The sequence below is a fragment of the Adiantum capillus-veneris genome, chromosome 4 (assembly GCF_014529385.1).
Source record: "Adiantum capillus-veneris isolate H3 chromosome 4, ASM1452938v2, whole genome shotgun sequence".
Classification (NCBI taxonomy): domain Eukaryota; kingdom Viridiplantae; phylum Streptophyta; class Polypodiopsida; order Polypodiales; family Pteridaceae; genus Adiantum; species Adiantum capillus-veneris.
Window position 1 is genome coordinate 16,244,069 of NC_140934.1, and position 18,438 is coordinate 16,262,506.

An 18,438-nucleotide genomic window follows, 5' to 3' on the forward strand; every position below is an offset into this window, starting at 1 on the left:
GAGCATGAAGCGCTCACCTCTACCTCCTGCCAAAAGCACCTGACTGTGGGCCTGTCTGTACAAAGCTGACACCCCTCTGATCCAAGCCTCTGAGAAGCCCATCCTACGTAGCGTGCCCTCTAGAAAGTCCCAGTCAACTCTGTCGTATTCCTTCTCAAAATCGAGAAGAAGAATCACAAGGTCCTCCCCACGGAGCCGTGCAAGGGCAGAAGCCTCCCAAAAAGTGAAGATGTTGTCAAGGATACTGCGTTCCTTGACAAAACCTGTCTGAGTCCCATGTATAAGGCTCTCCAAGAGTGGCTGAATCCTCAAACTCAGAGCCTTGGCAAGAATTTTGTAGGCTGAGTTGAGAATGGTGATGGGACGCCACTGTCGAATCTCATCCAAGGAGCCACCCTCCTTTGGAATGAGGTAAATCAGGCCCTCACTCATGCTATCCGGCATCACTCCTATGTGCAGAATGTACTGAAAGGCACTACAAAGATCTGGGCCAAGCAGGTCCCAGTACTCCAAGAAGAAGCTGGGAGTCAGCCCATCCTCACCTGGACAGCTACCACGAGGGAGGGCCCTAAGAGCCGTGTGCAGCTCCTCAAGCTGAAGAGGTAACTCAAGCCTCTGCCGCATCTCCTCGGTCACAAGACAAGGCATCTGTGCCCAAACCTGTTCCCTGCATGCATCCTGTCTCTCTGACTCTGGCTCAGCCGACAGTAGCTCACGGTAAAAGTCAGTAGCAACTGCACGCATATCCTCTGGCTCGCAAACAACTGACCCATCGGGTCTCCTCAACTGATTGACCTTGGCATGCGAGTGCCGAGGTCCCACTGTCTCAAAAAAAACACCCGTCACTCTGTCACCCACCTGAGTCCACTGAGATGCATGCCGGTGGAAGGCAAACTCATGGCGCCTCTCCTCTGTGCAAGCAAGCTCCTGTCGAGCCTGCTGAAGCTTCTCCTCCAACCATGGACTGTCTGGATGCTGCTCTTGCATCCTCTGTAGTGAAGCAATGCCTCGTCTGAGACGCTGCTCCTCCTCTCTCGCTGCAGCCCGTCGAGCCAAAGACTCCTGGAGAAAGAAGTGGCTGAGCTGAGCTAGGCCTGAGGCCACTCTGTCTGAAGGTGGAGCCTGGCTGTCCATGCCCTCTGTCCATAGAGCCTCGACTCTCTCTCTGAGTGCTGAGTCCAACAAGACCCGCTCTGGGATGCGAAGCATCGTGCTCCCACTCCTCTGCCTGTCTGCCACTGTGAGGATCACTGGTGCATGGTCCGAGAAGGATGTCCCTGCCAGGATGCCCACTGATCCCCCCAAGTCACTGAAGTGGTCACTAGTGTAGAAGCGATCTATGCGCGATAGATTCACTCCTCCCACTCGGCGGTCCGATCTAGAGAAGGTAAGACTCTCTGGAGGCCTCACAAAGCCAGAATGCTGCCATGTATCCGAGACCCTCAACGTCATACAAAAACTCTCCCAAGCTACTAACTCGACTCCATGCACAGTAGCATGGCTGCCTCCGATTCTGTCAGAAGGGTCCTCCAACATGTTGAAGTCCCCTCCTACACACCACTGGTCAACCTGTGGCAAAGACTCAACAATCTGTGACCAAAACTCTGCACGAGCACTCGCCACATTGGGCGCATAGATGTTCAGGAAACCCACAAGGCTACCTTGAACCTGCATAGTAATCCACTGAGCCCTGCCTGGTACAATAATCCCTCTGCCCACAATGGCCTGCTGTAATGAGTCCGCAATAGTCATACATACCCCACCCTGGATGCCTCCAGGTCCAAAAGCAGCGCACCAAAAGGTATCATAGCGTCCACGCAAAATCTGACCACATCGCCGAATGCGGCTCTCAGACAAATGGTGCTCCTGAAGCATAAGGAGATCAATCTCTCCTCCCACAAGGCATCGCTGAAGCTCCTGACGCAATCGGCCCCGCTGTCGCTGAAACTGGGGCCCACCGAGTCCTTGCACGTTCCACGAGACGATCCTCATGGGGAGCGAGAGAGAACAGATGCTGCCGCAGCAGCAAGACGAGCTATCTTCGAAGCAGGCTTGGATGGGGAGTAATCCGCATCCGAGCGTCCTTTAGATAGGCGAGACTGCAGTGAGTGCCTGGTCCAAGCCCAAGTAGAGCGAGCCGTGCGTAAAGCAACCTCCTCTGTCCAGGAGTCCTCATGAATGAATACATAGCAAGGCAAACACTGCGTATCAGCAAAAAAGTACACCACAATGTGTCTACATCCTGCTGAATCTGGGGGTGTCACCGCAAACTTGGCCAGTGGCCACAAAGTCTGCAGCAGATCTGTAACGCCAAGTTCTCCCATGCGGTGAGAGAACTCGAGAACCTGTGTATGCAACCATCCCACCACTGAGTCGAGGGACCACTCTGTCTCAGTCCTGCCACAGAGGGGGAAGGAGAAACCAACTGCTGAGTCCAAGGCCTCTGTCCCCCTAGCGGCGAGGAACAAAGCGTGGACTCTGAAGCAGGCTGCCTCGTGGTCTGCTGCGGAATCGCCAAGAAAACGAGTAAACCCGTAATCGAAGAAATCCCAGCGGCGTTGGAGGTCAAAGCTCGTCAAACCACGAGGGATAGCTGCAAGAGGAGATGTCTGAATCTGCAGTGGGGGCCGCAAGAAGGGCTGACCCTCTCTCGCTAGGCGACTCGTGGCGAAGGCGCTGCCAAGAGATCTCCTGGCCGCCGGCAAGGGTCCAGTCTCCAGAGCCGACTGTGGTACTGAAGCAGGAGGAGGGGGAGAAGGGGCTGGGGGGGGGCGGGGGAGAGGAGAAGTGGGGTGGGGCGGCAGAGACATGGGGGGGGCGAGGTGGGGAGTGAGCGGTAGCAGAGGGCGGGGGAGGGCATGAGGAGGAGGAGGGGAGATCGGAAGGCGGAGCGGCTGGCGAGGGTGAAGCGGAGGTGGAGGCTGGCGTAGGGGGCTCCTCCTGCTCAAGAGGACCAAAGCGGTTCCCCGTGGGAACCCACTGCTGCTGAGTAGGCACCTGGGGGCCACTCTGAGTGCCAGGCTATCGCTGTGGCCCCTGGCGTCGACGGCCACGGGCCTGCTGCCACCCCTCCTCCGCTGGAGCCCCAGGCTCGGAGGGTGGCGCTGGATCTGTGCTCTACGTCGCTGGCTGTGGCTGCGGCCCAGCCTTGGCAGGCTGGGGCTGAGGCTGCGGTGCGGGTCGAGGTCTCCTCCGTGGACAGGCCTTCGCTAGGTGGCCCATCTGTCTGCAAATGAAACACTGGTTCGGGAGACCCGAGTACTCCACACTCTGTCTAAACCAACCCCCACTCACCCGAGGCAGAAGGATGACCTTCGGGAGCGTGTGGGTATCTCTGACCAAAACTCGAACTGAAGGGATGCCAGCCGCCTTGGCAGCTACTGATGCTGCCGTACGAGGTGTCTCCAGGACAGTTCCGATGGCGGAGCCAATCCTGGAGAGAAGTGGAAGGTACTCCCTCCGTAAACCCGGAAAGCAGACTGATATGGGGATGTCCGCCTCCTCTACTAGCACATCCGAAGACGGGTCGAAACCATGTCGCCACTGTCGAAAGTGGGCGCGTGCTGCTCGGATGGCCAATGGACTCATAGCTATGACCTTGGAGGCCATCTCGGAAGTCTCGAACTCAATCTGGTAGTACCCCCGTCCGAGAATCTGGACATCCAAGATCTTGCCCACCTCTGCGAGGAGGCGGGCCTGGAGAAGATCTTGCAGCTCTCCTCTGCTGGGACGAGTGCCGAGAACCTTGCAGATGACAGAAGTCGCCTGCAAGCGTTCTACCTCTGTGGCAAGGCTCGCTTGCTCTGCCGGCGTAAGAGCAAGTCGAATGGTGGGCTCAGCGGGGTCGGGCGAGGGGGCTTCAGGCGAGTCCCTCTGAGGTGGAGCTGGAGCCTCCATCTGTGTCTACTGCTGAGTCGAAGAAGCGGGCGATGAAGAAAATCTGCGAACGAGTACGCCAAGCACTTGTCCGAAGAGAAAGCGTTGCCGAGCCAGGTGCAGAAAAACCTTCGGGAGCAAAGAGGACGGGGGGGGGGGGGGGGATGGGGGGACGGCGAGGGCGAAGTGGGCAGCCGGGAATGTGCGGGTGCACAAGCGGCAGCGAGCGGGGGGGTGGGGTGGGGATGGCAACGCGAGAGGAGGGCAGCGGGCAGCCTTTGGGGCAGCGCGAGAACAGGGGGGGGTAGCGGGCGGGCGGCAGCGCGCAGGGGCAGCGGGTGGGGGGGGGGGGCGGGAGAGGTTAGCGCGCAGGGGCAGCGTGTGGGGGGGGGGGGGGGAGAGGGTAGCGATGGCGCAGCAAGGGGGGGGCGAGCAGCAGTAGCGAGCGTCACTCCAGATACTCCTATCAGTTTTTTGTTTGTAGTTTTCTTTGTTTTGTACCCAGACTTGGTACTAGACTCATCATTGTAATCAGTTGGTCTCATAGGTCATTTTGGCCTTTTGTAAACATTAATATATATCATTTCTCATTTCTCATCTCTCTCTCTCTCTCTCTCTCTCTCTCTCTCTCATGCTGAAAATTACAGGTTTACTGTCTCCCACCGCTTGGTGAGTATTGTCAGCTGGTTACTGTACTCATCAATGTACTTCAAGGAAACACCATTGACATGCCGTTTACTTCGACACGACGAGGACCTAGACACCTCTGAAGAGGAAAAGAGGAGAGGCCTTGGAAGAGAAGACATAGGAGAATTGTGTCTCGCAGACACTGAAGGTGCCATGACTATCTTGAGGATGATGAGGATGAGGACAAGAAAGATGAGGAGGATGATAATATCCACCTTTTGATGTCACATTTGGGCGGAAATGGAATCACACTCTTCGGTGATGATTTGGATTCTAGAAAGGCAACGAAAGGCTTAAAGGATGGTGGTCAAAGTGTTAAGTTTGATACTTTTTCAGGTTTTTGAGATGCGAATAAGGCCTTGGATTTTATTTAAGAGTTTGATACGGCTATCTCAAGAGGCAACTTTACCAAAGCTTTTTAAGTGAGAAAGGCAGCTTCTCATTTGAAGGGGCATGCACAGAAAAGCACCTTGTAGTTGGTAGAATTTAAGAAACTCTTTTCATCTCTATGGCTGCCACCAAAACAAGAAGCAAAATTTTTGATTGCTTGGAACCATCTTTGGATGACAGACGGTGAGACACTTTTTGCAATCACCTGCTGGCAGAATGACTTTCGAACTTATAAAAGTGCTCAGAGACTTGAGAACAAGTGAAAAGGCCATACTTGCACTTTGAACATGGCACAAGTGCAACGGAGTTCCGCTCTAAAATGTGTTTGCCTTGAAGACGAGCGTGCATGGCGATATTTCTCTTTATATTAATATCAGAAGAGTTTACAATTGTACTCACTCGCAGTATCAAAATCTATTTGTAGAAGTGAGGCAGTGCCTCATGCACTTGGCCTAGGAAAAAGAAACTTTAAAAAACATTGCCCAAAAGCATCTACTATCAAAAGAAGTCCCAGAAGTCAACTACTTTTATAGCTAGTGCCCAAATCAGCCCAGCATGAGAAACTGGCCACATCAGTATGGCCCACTTTTTGCAGCACTTTTTGCACCGCGATTTGTTCTTGTGAACCTAGACTAGAGATAAGGTGGGAAAATTGGAATAGCCTTAACTTTTGTCTTAATCCTTCAGGCTTATTCCACCCTTTTGCAACAATCTGTACAATACAATTAACGTCCAGTCAATAGTCATTCCATACTTTTCATTCGTTAGTCTTGTTTGGTAAATCCATTCATGCAAAGACATAGATGTGTTTGGTCAATTTAGTATGAACTAGGGTATACTTTGGCTAATTACAGCAAGTAATTTTGTGCAGTCAAGTAAGCTATTCCTCACTTTCATTTATCCATTTCTTTGCTCAAAGAGTGAGAGAGAAGGTGAACTAAATAAGAATGTTCTAAACTTGGAAGCATCCGAATTCTATTAAAAAAGAAGGTAGGAAACTTTATTAAGCAAGACATTTTGTATACACTCTTTTTCTTCCTTTCTGCAGCATTACCTTCTATGATACAGGACGCTTGTCCTTTGATGTGCTTGGACACATAAAAAACCTGGTCTGTTCTTGAAACCGATAACATTTATAATATTATCTTTCTATATGCATATCTGTTGAGTTTGGTGCATTGTAGATACAGGAATCATTGTATTTTTTGGCTCTAGGCAAGAAGGATATGACAAGTTGAAGATCCCACAAACCCCCACCCAAGAGGCCCCCCCCCAACCCACCGACCCACCTAAGGATATGACAAGCTGGCTCTTGGGCTGTAGCTGAGGGTGTTGTTAGTCAAATTTTTGTAGTAGGTACATTGTCATAAGCTTAACATAGCATGAGTTGTCATTTGTTTGCTTGAGTTGCTCGTTTTGTATGTTGTCTTGTGTCTATTGCCGGTTTTAGTCCATCCCAATACCATCTAGTTCTGTGTTGTTACTTTGAACTATGAGGGAGACCATGCAGACTACGTAGAGAGGCACCACACAATAGAGACCACAACCCACTCTACCCTTTTCCTACTACACCCACACTCAAACTGGCAAGAGATTCAATGATGGCTGCTCGTTAGGGAGGAATTGCCTCTTGTGGTGCAATACATTGGGAGCTACTCCGTGTTGGTGATTTATGAGCCTTAGGTTCCAAACTCTAGTAAGTTGCTCAATTAGCGGGGAACCCCACTGGGTCACCGTCACCAGCACAGTCGCACTTGGTATCCCACTACTTTTAGAGGTGAGTTTTCTCTTCTTCATAGATTCTGACGGAATGTCTATTGGAGTCAGACTTTGAGTACTATCAGCTCCGTTTGTCGTTTAGTGATCACATTGTAGGATTGTTGCCTGATAGGCAAGATGGTAGGATATAGACTGTCGGCTAGATAGCTATTGTACTACCTGAGGGCTACCTTATTAGACAGTCCATTCCAGCATAATGATCGTCTCCCTTATGGGGAGAGGATGTTTTAGGGTTCAATCTGAGACGTCACATCATGGTAGTTTACTTCTTGCACGGACGTTGATAGAGATTATTGTTTTCTATCTAGATGGAGACATGGGATGTGATCTTGCAGGCTTATTCCAGGCTTATTACTAGAGTTCCAACTGCTTGTCTTAGAGATTCGTAGTAGCTTGGGTGTTGTTTTGAGGAAGGGTGGAGAACCAGGAGATGGTGTATGCACCAGCTCTCCGATTGATTCTTCACCTCTCTATTAGTGTTCTTGTTTAGTTTAATTTATTTCCTTTATTCAGACTTTGTAGCAAATTCACATGATGTAACTCTTCGGTCTCAGATTATTTTGGCCTCTAGAAGATGTTACTATAATATTTATTTTTATTTCATCTTTCTCGCTGACGCCCACAATGGGCTGTGGTTGTACCTTTACCCGCCGTGGAATGCTTGATGCAGAGGTATGCTTGATGCGGGAGACAATGTATGCATAGTGTGGATGCATATGTGCGCTTAGTGGCTCTTTTCTGGACAGCGATTAAGCATGAGGAAGCTGAGTGATAAAGCCGACCCCCTAGAGGATGCCATTCAAAAGTGCAAAGAGGAAATGACGGAGACTATTACCAAGATGAACTTCAATCTATTGGGCACGATAAAAATCCTCGAAGGACGCGTCCTGATCCAAGAAAGCAAGATATACGCACTGGAAGACCGAGTGACGACTCGGGATGAAGAGATTGCGTCACTCAAGAAAGATCTCGCCGAAGCACGATCAAGCAACACACTGGAAGAGGGCGAATTGGAACCCTCAGTAATCAAAGAAATCAACACGATCAAGGAGCAAGTACGGGCCATCAAAGAGGGAGAAGAGCAACACAAAGAGATGATGACTTCTTGGGTGGATGTTCTTACAAAAACTCAGTAGAAGGCAGATGAAACCGAGAAATGGATCGAGGTGGCCAAGAAAGGAAAAGGCAAGGAGATAACGTCCATGCCCACACCCACTATCATTAATCAGACACTAGAGGAGGAGCAAAGAGGACGTGTGCGCGCTGTACATGTGAGAATTTGTGGTCTTAAAGACAAAGGCAATGTGGACGAAGAGGTAAAAGAACTCATGGCCTTGATGGGGGTTCATGGGCCGACGCACACAAAAGCCTGGAGAGTGGGCAACATAAAGAAAAATGGAAGCAGTGGGGAAACCTCAAAAGAAAGGGAACTCATCCTCCGTTTTCCCTCCATGGAAGCGAAGAAGTCCTTCTTGAAGAAAAGGCCAACTCTTAAAGAGACGGGCATTTTTCTCGGGGATGATCTTACCCTCTCGCAAATCGCTCATATGCAGGAAGTAATGCCGGAGATTAGAGCGGCAAGGGGAAAAGGCAAGATTGCCTTTGACTGAGATGGAAGAGTAGTAATACTGGAGCGACGCTCCACATGACGGTGCGAGACCTATGGGACCACACTCAAAGTGGCGGCCTGGAACTGTAATGGATCCATGCGTCTTGATGTGAGTGCTTTTGAGGATAGCTTTACTGGAAGAGACATCATCTTTTACTCTGAGACACACAAGGCCCCTGAGGAATCCATGCCTCACATCAGTGGATACAGATGGGAGATAGCTTACAGACAGGAGACACGCTCAGAGCACAGAGGACGAGGCTCGGGGGGAGTGGCAGTGTTATTTAGAGAGGATTTGCAGCCATTGATACATATAGCCCGCAGGGATGAGCAAGCTAGGTACATGTGGGTGAGATTGAAAGTAGAGACAGGTAGATATCTCTACATTGCTATTTGCTACTTCCCCCCGAGTACGTCGGTCTATGCATCACCCAGAGGACAATCCCCCTTTTCTATTTTGGATGATGACATATGGGAGTTCTCTAGAGATGGTGACATTATCACTCTAGGGGACTTCATAGGACTGCCCATCACCAGACAGTGTTTTATGATACTTCAAAGGAGATGCTGAGAGAGCTAGATGTTGTAGAGACGGGCCTGTCCAGACTATCACACGATGCGGAATATACTGAGTATGGGCGATACCTGATAGACATGGGCACCGCACATGGACTGGCCATCTTGAATGGCCTACATAGGTTTCCTGCTTCAGGAGGCTTCACATGCTTCCCACACAGACATGGATCCAGCACAGTGAACTATGTCATGGCACAACCGAGCCTCATCTCTAGTATCCAGGACCTTACGGTTGGACCCAGACCTGTTGGTGTGGCAATGGATCATGCTCTTGTATCACTGACCATTTCTTTTCAGTTTAGTGTAGCACACAGGCTACGGGCAGCAGCCCCTACTCGCTACACCTTTACGCTGGAGACGGACTCTGTATACATAGATGGGATCCACAGACGCTTATGCACAGAGGAGCCAGGGCGACCTCTGGAGGAGCTTACTACTATACTGACACAGACACTACATGATGCAGCAGCAGAGGCATACCCACATACCCAGCCTGAGCAGAAACGCCGTTCGGGGAGTACGCCCCAGAACAGTTGGTATGATGAGGAATGCCGGGACACTAGAGCTAGACTTCAGAGGGAGGTGCTTTTGGGGGACATCACTCATAGGCAGTCACAGATTGACTTCCGACGCCTAGTGCGGCGGAAGAAGAGGGCATTTTTGGCTCGCCTAGAGCAGGATCTATACCAGCTATTCTTGAGTCAGGACTCACGTGAGGCGTGGAGGCTCTTTCATGAGCACTCCCCCCCCCCCCCCCTGCCATCACTTCTACAGAGGCTTGGGGCCAGTATGCATCATCTTTGTACACAATTCCAGAGCAGCCCCTCCTTCCCAACCCCCGCGATCCATGCCCACACGTGTGTTTTTTTCACTGCTGAGATGGTGAGGAAGGCCATTGACAGGATGAGGACTAGGAGAGCATATGATCATGAAGGCTTAGTGGCTGAGCATTTCATGCATGCCAGAGATTTACTAGCAGAGCTTCTGGCAGTTATGTTTAACCGTGCCATGTGTGAGGGCTTGCCTGATACCTGGAGCCTATCTACTGTTGTACCTATCTTCAAGTCGGGAGACCCTATGGAGCCTGGGAACTATCGCACTATCATGATTGGACACACATTGGCACGGTTGTACGCATCTATACTTGAGTAGCCGCTAAGTAGATGGGCAGAGAGGGAGGGGATGCGCGCAGCCGGGCACGCAGGTTTCAGGAGGGGTTTTTCTACTCTTGACCATATCTTGACACTCAGAACCATCATTGAGGAGGGCAGATCGCGTGGGAGACGGATCTATTGCATCTTTGTAAATTTCCATAAAGCATTTGACACAGTGCCCAGAGCTAGATTGATGCGCAGATTACACCAGATGGGAGTACCCACAAAGCTCATTTGGGGGGTCATGGCATTATATAGGTCAGTAGTGGGGCATGTACGCATCCCAGAGGGTCTATCCACACCAGTTTACTCCACTATTGGGGTGAAGCAGGGCTGCCAGCTCTCTCCTACTCTATTTGGTATGTATGTAGATGAGGTTTCTGACTACATTGAGAGAGATGGTGATAGAGGTGCACAGCTGGCAGGGACATGGATTCCACTATTGTTATATGCTGATGATATTGTATTGATCTCTGACTCTCCGGAGGGGATGCAACGTCACCTGGATGCTTTGCATAGGTTTGCCCAAGAAAGTGGTTTGTCCGTCAACCTTGTTAAAACCAAGGTCATGATATTTAATACCACCCCATAGTGGATCAGGAGGTCAGCGCCCGCCTTCACATACGGCCAGGAGAAGGTGGAGTATATAGATGCTTACACTTACCTTGGAGTGGTTTTTAGTGGGCCAGCATTTTCATTGAGGAGGGCAGCAGAGACTAGATTGACCAAAGCCCATGCAGCATTGGGTAAATTGGAAAGGATGTGTTCACAGATTCAGTTTCAGGAGCCTCGGACGAAGCTCTGGCTCTTTGACACTTTGGTGGCTTCTGTATTGCTCTATGGAGCTGAGATTTGGGGACCCTCACTGGACCATCACGGGAGGACAGGCCGCAGTGATGGATGGGGGCACATGGAGAAGCCTCTGGTCTCTATGATCTCGCAACTCATTAGGGCCAAGGCTTCAGTACCACGTGCTATTATACGAGCACAACTAGCTGCCCCCCCACTGGTGGTTGAGGCGCTCACCAAATCTGTCTCCTTCATACACCGCATGTGGGAACTTCCCAGAGACAGATATGCACGCCTTGCACTTGAGTCCTCTCAAAAGTTAGCCATGCAGGGAGATACAGCATGCTGGTATGGGGAGATGACGTCATGGTTTCAGGCGCATGGGTTCAGCATAGACAGATTGCCTCCTTTCCAGTACTCATTGGATGCGCCCTCTCTGACTCTTACACAGTCCGAGATCACCAGGCTCATTCGCAAGGACTCGACTCAGCTAGACACCAAGAGGACATGGATACAACCAGTACAGGAGCTAGGCACTAAGATGGCTTTCTACAGAGAGCATCTCCTCCAGCTTACGGAGGATGGTTTTGTGACGAGGCCTAGATACATGGACACTCACCTGTCTCATGGGATACAATGTGCTATTGGCCAGATACTCACATCTTCACACCAGCTGTGGATCGAGACTGGGAGATACAACGGAGTACCAACAAAGGCCGGGACATGCCCCCTGTGTGACATCGAGCCTGAGACAGAGTTGCACTACACATGCCACTGCCCCGTCTACTATGAGATACGAGGCCGCTTCCATTGCTTGTTCAGAGAGGGCTTTCGACCATTCTCTAGAGTCATGCGGTACGAGGATTAGAGATGCCTGGGTTTGTTTTTGCTCGAGCTGCGCAGACACAGAGAGAACCTGATGAGAGGAGAGACTAGACAGTCTCAGAGATAGATCACAGACTTCTTTAGAGCTGCCACTGGACACCTGGAGAAGTTATTACCACAGCAGAGCTCGTCGCTTTACACCAGAGGCATACTGATCGACCGAGTGACTGAGCTGGAGAGACATGACTCTGAGGACTACACAGCATCGACAGAGGCTGCATCAGAGGATCCGGGTCACTTTGGCTGGACATGCACGACGTCTGGTCAAACTACTGACCATGGAGGAGATTGATGAGATCCGCCAGCGACCGATGCTGGATCTCCTGTGATCTAGCTATTCTAACTAGCTGGTTTAGCTGCTTAGTCCACACCCAGCAGTCTAGGATTCCATAGTATTTTATTTTGTCATTTTGTCATCTTGTTACTCTGACTTTCTATCAGATCCACCACATTGTAACTCTCTGGTCTCATAGGTCACTTTGGCCTTTTGAAGACGTTAATATAACATTTCATTTCATTTCATTTCTCGATTCACAATTTTGTAATAGTTTGGTCTCATAGGTCATTTTGGTCTTTTGAAGACGTTAATATAACATTTCATTTCATCTCTCTCTCTCTCTCTCTCTCTCTCTCTCTCTCTCTCTCTCTCTCTCTCTCTCTCTCTACACAGCATCGATGGAGGCTACAACAGAGGATTCGAGCCATACTCTCTCTCGACATCTAGAGTGCAAATGAGGATGGATTCTAGTAGTAGTATCTTTGTTCTAGTTCTTTGTACCGAGACATGGTATCAGATTCACTATTTTGTAACAGATTGGTCTCATAGGTCTCTTGGGATAGTGTAAAGCATTAAGATGGCCTTGCATCCCCCTCGGATGAATCTGAAGTGCACAATATCATCCGCATACAATAATAGGGGTATCCATGTCCCGTGCTCCTCTGTCACCCTCCCTCTCTATGTAGTCTAAAGCCTCATCCACATACATGCCAAAAAGAGTGGACGATAGTGGGCAGCCTTGTTTCACCCCAATGGTGGAGGGAATAATCTCTGATATCCCTTTGGGACGTACGCACTCGTTGTGCAATTGTCCTGAACAAGGCCATGACCCCCCATATGAGCTCTATATGCACTCCCAGATCCTGTAGTCTGCACATCAATCTGCCCATCGAAACAATACCAAAAGGTTTGTGGAAATCAACAAAGATGCAATTAATGCTCCTCCCATGAAGTTTGCCCTCAATGATAGCTCAGAGTGTGCGAATGGGTTGATTTCCTACTCAAACGGCAAGCAGTCCGAGGGGTTTACTTTGGCGCACAAGGGTTCTATGAAGTTTTGCTGGTTGACATGGATGCTCGGGATGCTCTGCTTGAAATGTCTCCTCTTTTCTTCAATACGCAGATGACTCATGTGCTACATGGATGCTCGGGATGCTCTGCTTGAAATGTCTCCTCTTTTCTTCAATACGCAGATGACTCATGTGCTACCCTGGGCTCTTACCAAGGACTATCAGTCTCATTCGTCACAAGTGTTCCGTCTAGGTTGAGGTGGTCAACTTTCCTCGCACTTGGCGTCATTTTCTTCCTTTGTTGGCTGCTCAATTAGGCAAAGTCATTTTGTCCTCCTAAGCTGGAAGCAAACACAAACCGTTTTTGTATTTTGTGGGACACGGATATCCCCACACCAGCAGGTATTTCGATTGATTTTGGGGATACAGTGGTTGGAAAGCGTCCATTTAAGCTTAAATTGGGCAAGTTTGCAAATTCTTGCTTCCGTTGTGGCAAATTTGGTCATATGCAGTCCGAATGTCCGGGACCAAATCTGCAACCACCTCCTTCAGCCGTCCCTGCTCCTCAACATCGCTCGCCTCCGAAACCTTCTACTGAGGTTCAAACTAAAGGAGTTTCAACCTTCTCCCCCATAGCTGGGGCGATTAAAGGCAAGGGGAAACAAGTACAATTGTCTGCACTTTCTGCTTCTCCAAATATTAAAGACAAGGGAAAAGAACAGGTTTCGACCTCTCAAACTTGGATAGTGCCCAAGAAATCTGCAAAAGCTGCTACAGCTTGTGTTCCGGCATCTTCTCGTAATTATGTGCCTCCTTTGAAGAATGTTACTCAGAAAAAACTGCCTTGTAATGACAACACTTCTTTGGCTGAAGCTTGGGACAAGGTTGTTCGTTCTTACAAGGAGGTTGTTACTGGAGAAGCTTCTTCATCGCAAGGTGCATTTCCTTTCAATTATCCAGGTCCAGGTATTGACCCACCTTCTCAAGCACCTTCAGTTGGGGAGGATGTGTCGATGGGCACTGGTACTTGAGTTTTATTCCCCCCTTCTTTTCCTGTTTCCTCGTCCACTGTATATACCATATAGAATGCATAGTTCTTTGAATTGCATCTCCTATAATGTGTGTGGGTTATGCAATCACGACAAGTGGTGGCTTACCTGGCACTATGTACATACATGTAAAGCAGACATTGTGGTTCTTCAAGAGCGTAACCAACACCAATTTGCAGGACAGACTTCTTACTTTGGGGCCTACTAGATAGCTTATGCAGGATCAGTTGACCATTCTAGAGTGCTTATGCTTGTTCGACATGAACTCTTCCCGACCTGGTCCTTAATGACCCGGCTGGGAGATGGATGGTCATCCAATGTATTGTTAATGGAGAAGTTTTCGAATTTGGAGGATTATATGCATACACAGCTTCTGCAGATAGAGCACGGTTGTGGAGTGCTATCTCTTCTTATTGTTGGCGTTCCAATGCCTTTCTTTGCGGGGATTTTAATAATGCACCAAACCTTGCGGATAATACTACTGACCATTCTCACATGCTTCATATGGAACGGCAATCTTGGGACCAATTCATGTCGACCTGTAATGGGCTTGATTTGTCGCCCTTTTTGCATGCGATTGATCCAGGCTTTACTTTTAAGCACAATGCTCAATCCATGTATCGCGCTCGGCTGGTATCTTTTTCACATGCAACAATATGATGACTTTGTATGCGAGATGAGGATTGATTATGCTATGTGTCTCTCGGATCATTTTCCTGTATGCTTGAAACTTTGTTTTGGCTCTTTTGATGTCAATGATCGCCTACCCAAGAAAAAACTTCTGCATGTCAATAATGCTTATCTCAAGCATGAGCCTTTTCGCACGATGATTGTGAATATCATCCCGCCTTTGCTCTCTCAGATGTATGTTGACATGGACATAGCCTGGTTTCGTTTCGTTATGCGTGTTCAATCAGTTATACAGGATTATGGGAGGGATTATTTGTCACAATTAAGGAAACAGGTTAACCAGGCAAAGGATGCTTGTAGCCGATTAATGCACTTGGCTAATCATTCTTCTCTTACTACCGCTCAAATGACTGAGTTGTTTTCTGCTCACGCAATATTAAGGCACAATGATGAGAGGAAATTGGCCAAATGGCAGACTCAAGCTCTTCAACAGGCTTTTGCAGATAAAGGATGTTCTTCTAAACAATTCTTTAAGCATTTGCATCACTCGAGGCAGTCTCAAGATATACGAAGAGTTAAATTACTGTCAAGGGAGTGGACCTCCACTTTCCGAGAGCTAGCACTAGCCCTACACTCTCATTATGGCAAGATTTTTGAGGTCCCTTCTTCTCCCACGAGAGAAGCTCGCCAAGCGCGTCACATGTTTCTATGCATGTTACTTCCATTCTCTCGATGCGGTAGGCTCAAGACTTGGAAGCTGTTTTCATTGAGTCAGAATTGTATGCTAGCTTGCTTGATTTGGGTCGATGGACAGCTCCTGGTTGGGATGGTCTCTCTGTGGAATTCTTCTTGTCTTTCTGGGATTATTTGAAGTTGCCTTTATTGTTCATGATGAATACAACTTGGTAACAACAAGAATTATCCTCCTCTTGGAAAGAAGGTTTGCTCAAGCCGATCCCTAAGCATGCATTGTGTGAAGACTTTTCACATTGGCGGCCTATTACACTTATGCCTGTGGTATATAAATTAATGGCAAAAATGCTTGCTAACCGACTCAAATGCTTTCTGCATGAAGGCTTACATCAATCTCAATACGGCTTCATTCCGCGACGTCAAATTACTGATAACCTTGCGAATGTCATTATTGGTATGGAATATGCAAAATATACTCGACAGGATGTGTTAGTCATGCAGATCGACATTGAAAAGGCATTTGATACTGTTCTTTGGGATTACATTGCGGATACCATGCGACATTTGGGCTTTGGGCCTAGGCTATCCCGTGTCGTGCTTTTCTTGTATGCATACAGTACTTCTGTAGGCTTGATGGATGGTTCTCTCACAGAATCTTGGCCTTTGGGACGGTCGGTAAGGCAGGGCTTCCCTTTGAGTGCTTTTCTTTATGCGATCGCTACTCATCCCTTGTTTATGTATTTGGATTTCTTGACCTCCATTGGTAGGCTACATGGCCTGACTTTACCTTCTAGTCGACAGTTTGTTGGTCAGGCTTATGCGGATATCTCTTTGTTCATGCCTCGTAATAACTATGATGATGTACAACAGATTATGCATACTCTTCACTTGTTTGGATTGGCAGTAGATCTCAAAGTTAACTTTTGCAAATCCAAGCTATTGCCTCTGAAAGAGTGTGACTGGCATAAGATATTGTGGCCTGGGGAGATTGTTCCTCCCCATGTTCTGGTTCGCCATTTGGGTTATCCACTGGGTTGGAATGTATCGGCTATGAAGAAAATGGATTGGGTGCTCCAACGTCTACATTCCAAGTTGAATTATTGGAAATTGTCCACATGGCCACTTCATGTGCGTCTCAGGATTGTCCAATGCATCCTTGTGGCTTATGTGCAGTTTTACTTGCCTTTGTTATCTTGGCCTCGGTTGCGCTTGCAGTCTCTCATGTCCAATATTGTAGAACATTTTTGGCGGTCCTTGTCTACCAAGAGGGGCCTTCGGCTTCTATCTATAGACAAGCTGTGTTCTCCCAAGCGGCTTGGAGGGTTCAATATTTTGGACTTGAGACGTCATCTTTTGGCTGGGAAAGCTGTGTTGTTACGAGTTTTGGTGGAGCAGCAGCAACCCTAGGCTCTCATGGTCACACATTTATGTGCGCACATTGTCACCCCTTCTTTTGGTCATTGGAAAATGACTTATTGGGATGTTGTCTTTGGGAATCTTGAAGGACACATTCCTAGATGTCCCTTTACTTCTTCTCTAATTGTTGATTGGAAGGTTGTCACTTTGCATTTGGCTTGGGATGGTCGACAATCCTCTAGGGGTAACTCTCTTTGCTTGGAGAGTCTGCATTGGAGCAAGGTTTTTGCTTCGACTTTGGTTCAACGGTCTCCTCGCCAAGCGTATTTTCTTTCCCAAAAAGGAATCTGTCAGGTGCATCAGGTGGTTGATGACTCGGATTATGTTCTTTCTTTCACTGATGCTGTTTCTCGCATTCGGTTGGGTCTTCACTATTCTCCTCTCTGGCGGGAGATTCAAAACATGCTTGCTGCTCATTCACCCATTCCTGCTCTGGATGAAGACTCTCGCTTCTCTGATTGGAGTCTGGCTGCTACTAGATTGGACTGCATCTCAGCTGTGCCAGTGTCTATGCCATCCTTCAGTCTCATGTATGGATTGTGCATCGGGGTAATCAATTGTGGTCGCTTTCCGAGTCATCCTTGTGGTGGCAACACACATTGTCTCGTATTTGGCAGAGTCATCTGCCTTTGAAGGAACGTGTTTTTTTGTGGCGGTGCTTGGTGGGAGCTCTACCTGTTGGCAGTGTGTTGCATGCTCGGCATATTGCGCCTTCCCACTGCTCCAAATGCCTTGAAGTTGACGAGACCGTGCCACACTTACTGTGGTGTTGTCGTCACTCCAGAGCCTTCATTCGGCAAGTGTCGATTGCTCTTCGGCTGCGTTTTCCTTCCAGCTCTTTTCACAGACGATTTTGGCTTTTTGGGGTGCTTCGGTCACCGCACTCTCAGTTTGCGGTGTTCTTCACCTGGGTCAGATTTTGGACTATGTGGGCCATCTGGCATCATAGGAACTCCTTAATGTTCCAAGGCACTCTTGTTGACCCCTTTCCCTATTTCAAATTATCTCTTGGTCAAGCACTGCATTTTGCCCATGACGCTGGAGACATCACTCTTGATACCTACAGGATTTATTTTGACTGTTTCTATAGAGCCTTCAGAGCCTCATAGTGCTCCGTGTTTTGTATCCCTTTCTTTTCGTGGGTTTTCCTCGCTTAGGTTTCCCACTTGTAAATTAATCAAAGGAGATTTACAAAAAAGTGTGTGTGTGTGTGTGTGTGTGTGTGTGTGTGAGAGAGAGAGAGAGAGAGAGAGAGAGAGAGAGAGAGAGAGAGAGAGATGAAATGAAATGTCATATTAACGTCTACTACTGCCAAAATGACCTATGAGTGACTAGTACAGTTTTTGGGGAATGTTAAAAACAATGCACTACCAAAATGATCTATGAGATCAAAAGGATACATCCATGTGTGACTCTAATATAGTTTCAAAGGAACTTTTAAAAAAAAACTAAAAGAGGTTTTTTACCCTAGAGTGGGTAGATATGTGAGTCTAAACTACATCCTCATCATACAATATATCATCTTAAAATATACAGGAGGGTTACAATCATATGTGGCCAATGAGGGGAACGTTGGAGAAAGTATACAATGGTGACCATCCCATAAACTCTCTCATGG

The 18,438-nt window shown here is 48.4% G+C and overlaps 1 protein-coding gene across 9 annotated transcripts in view; it reads left to right on the plus strand.

Annotated features, from left to right (window-relative positions):
- Window positions 1–18,438, plus strand: part of LOC147458778 (uncharacterized) — a 372,832-nt gene that overhangs the window by 180,795 nt on the left and 173,599 nt on the right. For all 9 annotated transcript variants that reach the window (XM_086510216.1, XM_086510214.1, XM_086510218.1 and 6 more), the window contains one exon: window positions 6,002–6,062. In XM_086510216.1, the coding sequence (XP_086366342.1) occupies window positions 6,002–6,062 (61 nt within the window). The remainder of the gene's footprint in view (window positions 1–6,001; window positions 6,063–18,438) is intronic.